Source organism: Scardinius erythrophthalmus (genome assembly GCF_964197995.2).
Source record: "Scardinius erythrophthalmus genome assembly, chromosome: 5".
NCBI classification, from domain to species: Eukaryota; Metazoa; Chordata; class Actinopteri; order Cypriniformes; family Leuciscidae; genus Scardinius; species Scardinius erythrophthalmus.
The window spans coordinates 19,885,473-19,899,562 of NC_138225.1; the positions used below are offsets into that span (position 1 = coordinate 19,885,473).

General features: G+C 38.5%; 1 protein-coding gene across 2 annotated transcripts in view; it reads right to left on the reverse strand.

Annotated features, from left to right (window-relative positions):
- c2cd2l (c2cd2 like) overlaps nt 1–13,854 on the reverse strand; it is a 34,817-nt gene extending 20,963 nt beyond the window's left edge. Inside the window, exons 1-2 of one of the 2 annotated variants that reach the window (XM_081365281.1) lie at nt 13,533–13,854; nt 11,699–12,131 (exon numbers count right to left, since the gene is read on the reverse strand). In XM_081365281.1, coding sequence (XP_081221407.1) covers nt 11,699–12,058 — 360 coding nt within the window. In that variant the 5' untranslated portion in view covers nt 12,059–12,131; nt 13,533–13,854. The remainder of the gene's footprint in view (nt 1–11,698; nt 12,132–13,532) is intronic. The other variant, XM_081365282.1, reaches the window with a different exon arrangement.
- Nucleotides 13,855–14,090: the final 236 nt, after the last annotated feature.

Genomic DNA, 14,090 nt, shown 5'->3' on the forward strand with positions numbered 1-14,090 from the left:
TTTGATGTCTTTATAACTGTCATTACTGTTGTCATTTTGATCTGAATATCACGTGACCCGACTCATATCATATCATATCATATCATATCATATCATATCATATCATATCATATCATATCATATCATATCATATCATATCATATCATATCATATCATGCGACTCTACTACCCCCTGTTGCTTGAGCAGTGTATTGCATTTCACGCATCGCTTGCGTCCACTTTAGACTATGAAAGGGAGCGCGTCGCTCACGTTGCTCGCGTTGACTATGCAACGGCCCTAACACAAAACACTTGCGTCGCGTCTGGCGCCTCATTGCGTCGGGTTAATGATAGGGCCCATGGTGTTGCTTGCTATGGGACAATGGGCTTCAGTTCAGATAAATAAATTTTCACTTAAACTTGGAAGCAGGTCTCATTGTTAGGTATTCATTTTTGTTGACCGTGCACACGCAACATCCTATACAGGAAACAGAAACGATTATTTCATCTCCTGAGTCTTCTGGTCAGAGTCTTTCATTCATCCCGTGATAGCCCCATTGGCTAAGACTATGCAGTCTGTACCGGAAACCGAAAAGATTAGTTCCTCTTGAGTCTTCATTCTTTTGTCACGTGACGTGACAGCAGTATTGGATACAGAAATTAGTTAATAATTCCAAACCTTCCTTAAAAACAAGTGCATAATTAATTATTTTTTACAGTTACGTTATGTGTTTCTGGTTTCAAATGTCTTAAATTATAAATTTGTTAATTTCTGTCATGATGGTTCTGTTTCATAACTCCTGACAAATGAACGACTCAGACTCGAAGACTTGAGAGGTGAACTAATCATTTCTGTTTCCGGTACAGACTGCATATCTTCCGAAATGAAATTATTATAAAAACCATTTGTTTATTTTGTTTAACGAGACTCAAAGATCCGAGTCAGTAAAATGATCCGAACTTCCCATCACTACTAAATATTTCTGTAACAATATATTGGATCCGTGCATAAACTCTTAAAGTTACGGCAGCCTAATATACCTGCTGCTGTCTGTCATGTTAATCAGAGAACAAAATACAAAGAGAAAATCACATTTTACATTTGATCACTTTGTTTCATTTCTGTAGTATTTCTTATTCAAATAATGTTAGAACCAACAGAAAAACTTAATGATGTGTTTATTTCATTTGTTTCTTTATTCTATTGTTTTTTTTTGTGCTATCTTTTACAATTTGTTTATTTGTTCTGATTTTATTGCTGACTGTTTACTTTTTTGTAAAATCTGTTTTTTTTTTTTTTTTTGTTTTTTAAATAAAGTCTCAGTCTGCAGTGTGTAAGCTTTGCAACAAAATTAACAAAATTGTTTGTGACCCTGGATCAAAGTATCACAAGTAGCACGGGTATATTTGTGGCAATAGCCAAAAATACGTCGTATGGGTCAAAATTATCGATTTTTCTTTTATGCCAAAAATCATTAGGATATCAAGTAAAGATCATGTTCCATGAAGATATTTTGTACATTTCCTACCGTAAAGATATAAAACATTTATTTTTGTGAGTGAATGCAGCACAATCGTGAACATAAATGGACAACTTTAAAGGTGATTTTCTCAATGTTTCGATTTTTTTGCACCCTCAGATTCCAGATTTTTAAATAGTTGTATCTCGGCCAAATATTGTCCTATCCTAACAAACCACACATCAATGGAAAGAGTATTTATTCTGCTTCCATATGATGTATAAATCTCAATTGCAGAAAATTGACCCATGTGACTGGTTTTGTGGTCCAGGGTCACATATATGGTTTTCCCTGTGGTATCGAAAATGGTATAATGTTGATATTTTTCAAGGTATCGTATCGAAGTTAGAAATTAAAGCCAATAAAGCCAAAACTAGCCAATGAGCCCCAGATAATTTGATCATGAGATCCCTGCTATGGAGGACATGGTTTTGTGTATGTTATCCTCCTACTCTCTCATTCTACTTGTAAATTAAGATGTTCTTTAAACATAGTGTGTTAATCTCAGACGGGGTTTTGATAGTCCGTTGGTGTGTTTGTCTCATACAAAGAAGGCAAGTGTAAGACAGAGTGTGTTCCAAGACACATTGGTATAATGTCACTTTGGGTTTGAGCCACCCTGCCTTGAATCCCCCTCTGGCCTCTTCAAACACACCACAACAACCATTTGAACCAACCAAAAATATCCTTCTTCAGGCACCGTGACAGAACATGATGACAAAACTAGGGATCCAAAGATTCCTTGGGGCAAATATAAATCACTAGGTGCCAACAACTGAAGGCAGTGCAATGCCATCTCTAAATAAAGGACAATAGAGTGACATTGTCTTTGCTGTGAGCCTTGTAATAGTTCAGTGTTGATCTGTAGCATGTTATTGATATATGTATGGTCTGCTGCTTTGCAGGCTATTCATAAGCTAATGTAAAGCAAAGTAAAGGCGAATTCACACTGCAACAACAGAGGCCGACCCACACGGACAATCACCACCAAATTACACTACGTCTCTTCACAGGTATTCCACGACCTCACAAACACAGATTAAACATGTTCAATCACTGAAAACAAGTGCTGCAAATATTAATCATATCCAGAGCTTACTTTCAAGCATATCTACCAAGAAAGAAAAAGAAAAGGGAAGGAGAAAGGGCAATAGCGAGACAGAAATAGTAAATACAAACTAGTTTGACCTTGAACTGTGTGTTTGTGTGCAGTCAGTGTCCTATTCTGTGCACTGCAGGCATGATAATGTGCCATCATACTATTCCATCATATGCACAGATGCCACATACAAACACACACACACTCTTCAACACAGACAGTCATAACACTGACACACATGCCTGGAGGACTGAGCAATTTCAGCAGCAGCCAAACTCTCAGAACACTGATGGTACCAAACGGGCCAGCTGGGAGAGCAAGAGACCACATGATTAATCAGACGCTTTTTCAGAATTTAAATTACATTTTAAAAATAGTTGCTCTTAAAGACAATGAGCCAGATGATCTGAACTGTTATTTGCTGCAGCTCAAATGTGCTTCTTTAGTGGCCATGTAATGACCATTTGAAGACTGTGTCAGTTGTGCTGTTTTTGTTGAAACGTTACTGTCACTTTTAATACATTTACTGTCTCCTTGCTGAATAAAAGAATCAATTTCTTTTGAAAGCAAAATCTTACTGACCCCAAAATGCTGTCTGGAAGTGTATGGATTGGATTGGTGCACAGTTGTAAATAAAGATACATTCAACTTTGACCTCTGGCCTTTAGGAAGATGCTCTGGATGTGTTCTATATTATATTGAGACAATATTTTCTTAAACAATTTTTAATTTATTACATTCTCAGTGTCTAATCATGCAACAATTTTGTTCACTTTTTCCCCCAAACAAATGACCCTGAAATTCAAAATTAGTGTTCATTTCTTTTTAATGAAATGTTTTATTTTAGAACATATACTTGAATAGAACAAAAATCCAATCAATCAATCAAATTAGAATTGTAAATGTTTAATTTAAAACAACCAGAGAGAACAACATTTAAAAGTAATATTAAATTCAATAAGATAAGCATGTACATTCACACATGACTGGAGAAATTAGAGCAAAGGGTCAGTTGACTTTCCCCAGGCAAGATTTTCGGTAAATCCTGTCAGTAACAAATTAAATGGATAACTTATCCAAATCAGTTTACATCAAAAATAGCTGTGTGGCTTTTTTTAAAAACTTTATTGGCAAGTTTATTATTTATTATTTGTTTATTAGCAAGTAGTACATAAGTGTGTGTGTGTGAAGTATGTGTGAACAATCTCAGAGGACGTCCTTCTATTGTTATTGCCACATATAACCAGCTGTGCAGATCCCCCCCCACCCCCAGCCAAATCCCTGGATTACTAGAGGGAGTTTGTGTTAGTGTGTGTGTGTGTGTGTGTGTGTGTGTGTGTGTGTGTGTGTGTGTGTGTGTGTGTGTGTGTGTGCGTGCGTGCGTGCGTGCGTGCGTGTGCGTGTGCGTGTGTATGTGTGTGTCTGAGCATGTTGAGTAGGAAAGAAAGAGGAAAGAACAAGCATAGGATAAAGCCTCACACATCACAGAAATGTAGCCCAAAGCTGACCAATATGACCATAACTGTAGCACACAGACCATAGAGCAACACTTCATCCCCACTGCAGCGTAGTCAGCTAAATTTAAGGTTGACATCAAGGTTTCTCTTGGGTGCTAGTAAAGTAATATCTATCCATATATATATATTTTTAGGCCTCTGCCATGAGTGCCATCTAATTTGATTTATTTAAAAACATATATGCCTAAAGCAATTTCAACCTGGATTTACACATTGTGGAGTGTCAAAACTGATATATATATATATATATATATATATATATATATATATATATATATATATATATATATATATATATCAGTTATATACTATATTTATATATACAATATAAATCACATCCTTTATTGAACATCTTCCCCATAATCCTTCCCTTATAGACAGTCCAACAGCAATCCCACTCTCTCTGTAACAGTAAGCATACCAGTAATCAGATTAAAATCCCACCGCATGTGAAATTATGCAGAGGAGATTAACCAGTGGTCAATGGCTGGATTATCCTCCTAGTGAGAAGTGATCTGGAGACCTTCGTAATTAACGATTATAATTAAAGTTGCAAAGTTTCATCTGAATGAATTAAACAAACTCTTTCTCGTTGGTGCAGTGGCCTCTGTGCATTTCCCTCTCAATGCCTCAGGCAACCGCACACACATACACAGAGCCCTGAATCTGTCTTTTCTCCTTCTTTAAATGAGTGCTCATATGCTGTTATAAAGATCTTAATGATTTGCATTACAAGCTATCAGAATTTCATCATACTTTTTGGCCGTATAAATATCTGCAACAGCAGCAATGCAGTCTTCTCAGTTTAGGCCTCTGAATAAAATTGAGGTGTTTTTTCTACTCAAGTATAAGCTCTATTCTTCAATATAATACTATATGAGCCATAAAAGACTGATGTATCAAATATGATAATCAACAAAAAACACAAATTAAAACTAGATTTTTAAAAATATTTTGTCTAACGATTCAATAAACTGTTCTGTTAAAAAATCTGATCCTTTTCTTTTCCTTATAATTTTCTTAGCTTTAAATGATATAAGGAAAAGAAAAGGATCGTTGTTCACTAAAAGCCTGACATGAATATATATATTCATGTCACGCTTTACAAGGTTACAGATACACATTCACTGCACAGTTTTGTTATTGTAGCCTAAATAATTAATAATTACAAAATTATTAGATAAAAAAGCACAAATGTTCAACAGATAGTATGCGAATTGGGACACAGCAAGTGTCTCCAATTCCATATTTTTATGATTCATCCTAAATTAGTGTGTTCCAAATTATAGTATGTTGAAATGAGTATTTCAAAGATACCCGGATGCTCTTAGCCTGGGTTTGCCCATACTGCCTTGCGCAAAGCGCGATTTTATTCACACTGCTAGGCAGCCTAGACACCATGGACCAGATTTTCCCCTCAAAAAGGGAACCAATCACAGAACGGGAAGGGAGCAGCAAGACGATGACGACGTCTATGCGACACACCGAAGCAGTTTGTTTATATCTATGGATCCAACATGGCATCAGACGCGAAGTTACCTTTCGATGCAGCCTTAGATAGTGTTCTAAGTAGTTTAGAACGCAAGTTTATTTCGTCTTCTTCCTCATCGAATTTCTGTCGCTCTACATACGTCATCTGGTATAATTGAAACAATTGGCTATGAGCTACGTACAGGCGCATTTGATAGACATTCGTAGCGTCCAATACGGCTCTGGGCATTCGTAAACCACGCCTCAAATACGAGAAAATGAACATGTGGTTCCCAGGCCACATCTCAATGAGAAGAGGTCTGACGTTAGCCAGGCTAGGATGCTCTAGTAGTTCTTGTTAGAATTCAAAGTGCAGATCCATGCATCTCTTACGGGTAATACTGCCTACAACCCATTGCGTGTTGGATGGGGATTCGATCAGAATAAAAAATAAATAAATAAAAATTTAAAAATAAAGTTTTATAAAAAATACAAACATGGTGGATGTGCGAGACTGATGGGGAAGGGGATTGAAAGATTAATAATCAGTATCTAACCTTAAGAAAAAATATTCAATGTTATCCACATTCTGCAACAACATTGTTAACTTTTATAAAAGATACGTTTGGACTTTTTTAACTTTAATGCATTATTATTAGGGCTGTCAAAGTGAACGTGTTAATGCATGCGATTAACTCAAAATCCTTAACGTGTTAAAATAATTTAACGCATATAAATTAATGAAGCACGCAAAATTTAGTCATTAAAAGTAATTTAAGTCACGCAGTTAGATGATCTCATGGGAGTCGGGAGTTTATCACACTGTATCTACAATGGCGCAAACACCTGTAACTGGTAGGTGGAAATTTCTATTCTAACCCCTTAACGCAATTTTGCTTCTCTGTTTGTGATCAGATCATTTTAAGCTGCTAAACTCTGGAAAAGTTTTCAGTCCAATTATCAAGTAAGCGAATGCATTCAAACAGTCAGTTCAAAACAGTGCTAATGTAAAGAAAGCCAAGCTTATTACATCAGAGATAGCAGAGAGACACTCACAGCCAGTTTTCAGTGAATTATTCATTCCAGTGTCTGTTTAGCTTTAAAACACGAGCTCTGAATATTCTGTCATTGATTCTGAAGAGCGTGAACCCTCACGCTATTCAAAACATCATTCAATGTAAATTTTAATAATTGTAATTAATAAATCGCAATAACAATTTCAAGGGAATAATCAACAATTATGATTTTTGTCATAATCGTGCAGCTCTAATGTGCGCTCTCGACGCACTGATCGCACATTGTATTTATGCACTGACACATTTCAGTACATTCATGTAGTTTCCACACAATCAGGATAATGTTTTTATCTGGCATGTGTATGTTGCTGTGTTTAGTAATTCTGAATGGATCCGTGAAGGCTGCTGAAGGCATATGCAGTCAGGTCTAAGCATCTCCATCGTAACTTGACATGTCTAAAACTTAAACAAGCTCTAAACAAACTCTTTGCTGTTGCACTGTACACATACCGTACACTGAATTCTGAAAAGTTTTGTTCTGAAATGTTATTCTTTCCGTGTGTGCTTTGTGCATACATTTATGAATTATATAATTTGGTTATTAGGAGTGCTTTTGGAGTCTCCAAGTGTCCTTTTTTGGAAAATTTTAAATGAAAAAAACCTTTCAGAAAAACAGAATTATTCATCAATCTGATGGTTCACTTTGCTGGATATAGCAAAGGATGACAAAATAAACACGTTAAGCAAGATAAATGAGCCTATGCTTCATTTCAAGATAAGTATGTGATTAATCAAGATTATTCGAGATTTAAAAAAATGTAATCCACTGACAGCTCTAATAATACCATTCTCTCCGATATTGCAGGACTTTAAATTAAATTGAATGTGAAGAATTTGAACTGTGACTAGATGATTGACAGGATGCACATAACTAAGCAACAGAGCGGTTCATTAAAGAAGTAGTAGCCTATGTCCCAAAGCTTGCCTACTATTCTGATACACACTCTAAAGTATGTATTTCTCTTTACAAAAACAGTACATTCTTTTAGGGCATAGTATAAGTAGGTGAATTGGGATGCAGCTGACTCTCTCTTCTCTTTCGCTGTCTAACCTAGAGGTGGTCGCCATGGCTAGGGCTGGAACCATGGTGTTTGTTTTCATGTTGCCGTGTCAACAGATGTCTTCAGCGTTTCAGAGGGGCCAGGCAAAAGTTGCTTGATCACTTTTGCGCTCGATCTGATCTCACACATACACAAAAAAACCTCACAAGAACTGGAACAACCTCTCTGGCAGGTTTTTAAAGTCAAAAGAACTTGATACGAGTGGTTTGAGGTGTCAAAGATTCGGTATGCTGAAAGAGCAAATATCTGGTCTGCTTGGAGACAAGATTCTAGATCAAAGCTTCCAAAATGGGAACTTCTCCCCAAAGCCCAATCTAACACAGGGATATTTAACTAGCACATGGAGGTCACCTCTAAGGGAGAGTCACGTGACTAACATTTAATGGTACTATAAATTCCCACAGAAGATCCGGTTATTACACATGAAATTGACAGGCCTAGTAGATCACTGACACCTACATTCCTTTTTTTTTGAAAAGAAGGTCCAATCATCCACAAGGTCTTTAAATTCTCCCTGACTACTTTTCATTCGAGCCAGTTAATTGTCTTTCCTCTGTTAGCAAATTTTCTCTCCTCCTACATTATCATCATAGATGGTAAAACTATCAGAAGAACAGAGAAACATAAATTGGTTTCCTTTCCTTTAAAAGGTAAAAATCATTAAAATGGAAAAGAACAAACAAAGCATGACTGTCTTTTCGTTACAGCTCAGATTTGAAACTCTTTATGCTCCATTGCTTTGTATAATTGAGACCAAAATCATAGGAGTTGAACTGAACTCAACAGTGTGCTACTGTGTGAGAGGTTTTGGCAGATGAACAGATCTTGAAAACAGATGCAACAGAGAGTTTGGAAAGATGGCTGGAAAATATTCTGTAGTAAAAGGCACAAGGCTAAAGGCTTATTTTCAGAAACATTTTGCTAGCAAAAGCCCCCTTGTCCACTGTCTCTGGTATAGTGATGCATGAAGCAGCGTTTACTAGAGTATGTGAGCGGAGTGGAGCGGCATCAATTTCCCCTCCGCGCTCCAAGCATTCAATGATCACCTCGCTCCAGCTCCGCTCCGGGTTCACCATTTACCGCTATCCCCGCTCCCCGCTCCACTCCTCGCTCACTGATATCAAAAACACCGCTCCGTCTTCGCTCCCTGAGGAAATTGCGGCAAAATTATTTACAAGTAGGCTTTGAAATCTCGCAAAAGTTCTGTTCATAGGCTAATATATAGGCCTATTAAATGAAGAAATAAATAAACAATACTATATAATACTGTGAGCAAACTTTTCTTACGACATTCTAAGCTTATTACATGGTTATTATCAGCATTAAAGTTTAAATATTGTTGCTTTTTGCAGTGCAAATTTTGTTTGGAAAAACAAAAATAACTACATTTTCATCAGTTATTTTATCTACGGGTCGCTACATTTCTTACAGATTTCTGCCCAATCGAAATCAAATACAGACAGCACTATAAGATTACATTAGTTTGAATGCATTAGTGAGAGAGCGAATGTGTGTGTGAATAAGTGCTACCTGTTTAAAATGTGCGTTCATCCGATCATATTCAGTAGCCTATCTAGAAGGTAAACAAATTCCTTGAGAACTATAACCTCCCGCTCATGTCCATTGCCGTCATCATAACCACATTTTTTTCTGATTTGACTGATCCATTTGTATCATTTCAGTGATAAATGTGTTTAACGTGTGAATTCTTGCTAAAAATAATGGGCCGTTGGCATGAATTGTACTCGTGATGGAGTGGTAGTGGAGCACTCTCAGAGCTAGTTAGTTTTAAAAAATCTGGTCTTAAAAAAATGGTACATGTGACCGCACCATTAGTATCAAGACTCTAGTTTGACGAACTTTGGGAAGAGCTGGATGACAAAAGCATTACACTCCTAGTTTTAATTAGCTCGAATCACACAATAACACATATTGTACCAATATAACCTGTATGTTTAAATGCTGTCCTGAAACTATCATTCCACCAATATAACCTGTATGTTTACGAGCAGTCATGAAACTATCATCCCATGAATGTTTATAATGGAAGCCGCACCTTCCATAACATCATCACAAAACCTTAAATAAAGGGATTTCACATGCACATACTCCAAAATCAAGAACAGAATGCTATTTATAACCTGTGCCAAACAAACAAGGCCACGTCAACATGACACAGACCCCATGGCCAGCTTCGGCTCCATATAGGCGTGATGAATCCATCTTCAAGCAAAATGAACTGGATGAATATTTGAATGCTACTGATCCCAATCTGAATCTGAATTCTGACTTCTGATGCAGCCTGAATCACATTCATTCATTGGCCAGATGAGAACTGCCCCCCCCAATACCCCGCATACAGAGTCTGCAGAATTGTTGCACTTCGCAGCACTAAGTTACTTTAAGGATCAGCTGACCACATTACAATCAGAGATGCGGCTATGGCACACGGCCAAAATGGGCACTTACATTAAACAGCGAACCAATAAATGGTTATTTATTAGCCTCGGTCTCCTCTTCTTTTCCAGCGCAACCCACTGACTGTGAAGAAATTTAAGATAAAGGACAGCAATTGCATAACTGCGTTCTGTAGCCTTCCCTTCCCCCACTTTGACAACCTGAGAAAATAACTAGGTTGCTGAACTGGCACAACTATCGGCTGGAGACCTCAGTAAGGAAATGAGATGGAAGGATTTTCTCTCTTTTTTTCCCACTTTCTATATAGCTCAGGTGCTGGAGCAAAGTTCACTGTATTGAAGTTTAAATCCCTTGAAGGATTTGCTGTAAAAAGCAACCGGATGTGACTGACGGGTGAAAATGCCATTTCTACATTCTTTTGATATCTCATCAGACTAAATGCAGATACCTATCGCTTAAAATGATGGTAAGACTTCTGATGAACTGATCTTCAAAGACTTCATCTAGTAAAAGCATTTTTTTCAAAATTCAGCCTGACCTCACTGAGGAAAGTGTCTAGAGAGGGAACGAATGGACGTCGGCTGTTTCACCTACTGGGCAGACTGAGCTTTGATATAGACACAGATCAAATACAGTTAAATATAGGAGTGGAGACCTTTACACAACTCACCAGCCCTCAAACGCACCCGTAACCAGACAAGGAGCTACAGAGGAAACCAGTTGTCAAAGAGAACTTTTGGATTGTGGAACTGCGGAGTACCTGATTGGCCAAGAGATACTGAGTCGTTCATCATAAATAACAGTAACTGCTGTAGTGAATAACTTAAGTAATGTGACAATCAAGTGTCTGTCAGCAATTTCACACAGCTTTTTGAATAAAGTTAAAAGACATTTTTCTGTTTTCTGGTCAGGAGTCAGGACTATCCGAGTGGATGACTAATATTTCATCCACTCGGATAGAGAGAAGCTCTTTGATTTTTGTGTTTCACAAAAGTGTAAATGGTAGCAATATGGATAAAACATACAGCCAATGCATGTGAGATGTGGTACATTTGCTTGAAAAAGTAATTTGTCAATTTAATGGGTTTCATGTGTGAAAGTGGCTTGACTATAAAACTACATCTCATGCACATAGGCAACAAGAGTATCACATGTTCTGCTAAATCTCTGCGTTTAGGATAGCCATTAGATATACTCTCATTTACACTGATTAACTGAAAAAAAAAAAAGCGCAAATTTGGTTCCATGAGATAAAGCCCCAGAGGAGATGGTAGACTGAGGCCTGTCATGTGTAATACTCACTGCAGAGCAGATTTCTGGGAGGAGAGCGAGTGTGTGGTTGTTGCACAAGAACCTGCATCCCCTGACACTCTAACACCCACACATTCACTAACAAGTAGTCAGGCCATGATATTATGCCCACACACAATCGCACAGCCTAAAAATACTCTTACACATGTATAAAAATGCATGGAGCAATGAAAACACATACGTATATATACAAAATCTCCTACATATGTTGTTACACCGTTTTGTCTCAAGATAAAAGATTACTCACCCCTTGCCTGCAGGCCTGTTCGTTGAGTGCCCGCACCCAGGCTCTCTGCCAGTGCTCCCTGAACGACTTGAACACAAAGAGCGAAGACAAAAGCCCCTTGACACCTGCCTCCGTGTCAGTCCCTGCCCCATCTCGCCCCAGCCTCAGCCTCAAGAGGGAACCCCACACACCGCCTGTCAGTGTCTGGTGGGTGAGGCTCAAGGGCAACCGCCACGGGGTCTCCCTCTTGCCCTGGACCCTGGACCACCTAGGGCGAAGCAACCCCAGTGAGAACTGAACTAGCCAGGCTAGTACAACCAGCAGTGAGGCGCAGAAGAGCGCCACCTGAACCAGCCAGCTCACGTCCTGGAAAGTCATCATCTCCCTAATCACTGATCACTTCAGTCTCATTTTTAAGAAGGGTTGAAAATCTTGACTCACGAAGGTTGGAAATCTGGGGAAAGGGTAGAGAGAGACAGAGAGTAAGTAGACTGGAAAAAGACCAGATGCAGGGATATACAGCCATGCAGCAACGACAAGACATGTTACCAACATCACATAGGAAACACTGACATCTTAAAGCGACAGTTCACTCAAAAATGAAAACTCTGTCATTTACTCACTGTCACGTTCTTCTAAGCACGTAAGGGGCCATTCACACAGAATGTGTTTTTGCGTTTAAAAACACAAGAAGCATGGTAGTGGACTGAAAAAAACGCAAGGTCTATAGAAGTTTTTTTTTAAAAATTCACTTTGTTTTACTTGAGTGCTGTGTTTTTAGAACTGTGTAGACGCACATGACCAAAGATGCACGTCTAGTGCACGTTCCATTGAAAAACAATGGAAAAACAATGCAAAATCCAAAAACGTGTTCTATGTGAAAGACTCCAGTGACCATTCACTTTCATTGCATCTTTCTTTTATAGCAAAAAAGTGCCTGAGACAGTCATTCTCCTTTTGTGTTCCACATAAAAAAAGAAAAAAAGTCATAATTATGTGTTTGGAACACCATGATGGTGATTAACTGATAAACTATTTTATGGGTGAACTGTGCCTTTAACAAAAGGTAAAATTCATTCTTATTCACGGATTTTTTTTTTTTTACATGTATATCATATTCTTGGCCAATGTTTTCCTACCAAACTATATATATGTAGCAGTGATGCTGCTTATACCTGTTTTACCTGTTTTATTGCCAAACAAGTTACTATCACAATTTGTGTTCTACCAAACGGTTGCCAAGGGTTACAAGTCATGCTCTTATCAGAGATTTACAAGTGCATGTCTCCTTATCACCACCTGTGCTTAAAAGTTTAAACAATTAAGCAAACTGACTAAGCATTTCGGTGAAAGTGTGACATCCAATGCCTGTCCTGAAACCGGAGAAGTGCCTAACTTCTTCCAGAAAACTAGCTCAGATCGGTTGCACAGTCTAGTCTTGTGTGAAGCCTGTCTCATACAAACTAGCTCCGATTCTGTCACATTACTGGCAGTCCAGCAGCGATGATAGCAGCTGTGTTCTGGGTCAGTGCTGCATTGCAACGTCGAGTTTAGCTCATCATGACCCAATCCAGAGATTCATTTACATTCCCTTCTTCTTGACAGCTTCTAAGATTGCACTTATACAGCGTATAATGGTGTTCATATCAAATGTTGTATGTTTACGTCCCCTCACTGGTCACCATTTGAATAGCTGTTTCAAACCCTACCTAGACAGCATTTTTGTGCATCTGATTCAGTTCAGTCAGTTCAGCTGACTCTAAACGCGCCTACGATTAACAAAAATGCTGCACGCGCATTCGACGCCGAATGTTCCCATTATTTGGAAGAAAAATCAATAGAAAGGAATGATTACCGAACAGATGAGAAACGCCGTCTTTGGACGCTGACCAGCTACAGAACACCAGCTCAATGGCTACATCATTTCTTCGTAATTCCAGCGCCAGTCTTCAGGTCCGAGCATCTTCCACAAACCTGTGTTGATTGGCACATTGATCGTTACGTGAATCTTTAGCATGCTACATACAACCGCACATTTATTATATCCAGTGCTGTCAGCGCAAGAGAAATGTGTCCCCCTCCCACCGTCGGTGTCGGACGGTCTGTAATGGTAATGCGCAAGAACAGAACAGTCGAGCTGTCAAATAGTGTAGCAGCACAAACGTATTTAAAGAGACACGCACACTTTTAGGGCTGTCGAAACTGCGCACGCGCCACACATTCCCTGCCTGTGCTCCTGAAATGCATGACGTCCAGCTCTACCTCTCTGGACGACGTAATTAGCTGTAATTAGCTTAACCTTATAGACCTATTTGACAAAAAATGTATTACGTGTAGGGATATGGTAAGGTTAGGGTTAGTGTGGCTGAACTCCACCAATTACGCACAGAGAGGGGAGCTGGAAGTTTATGAG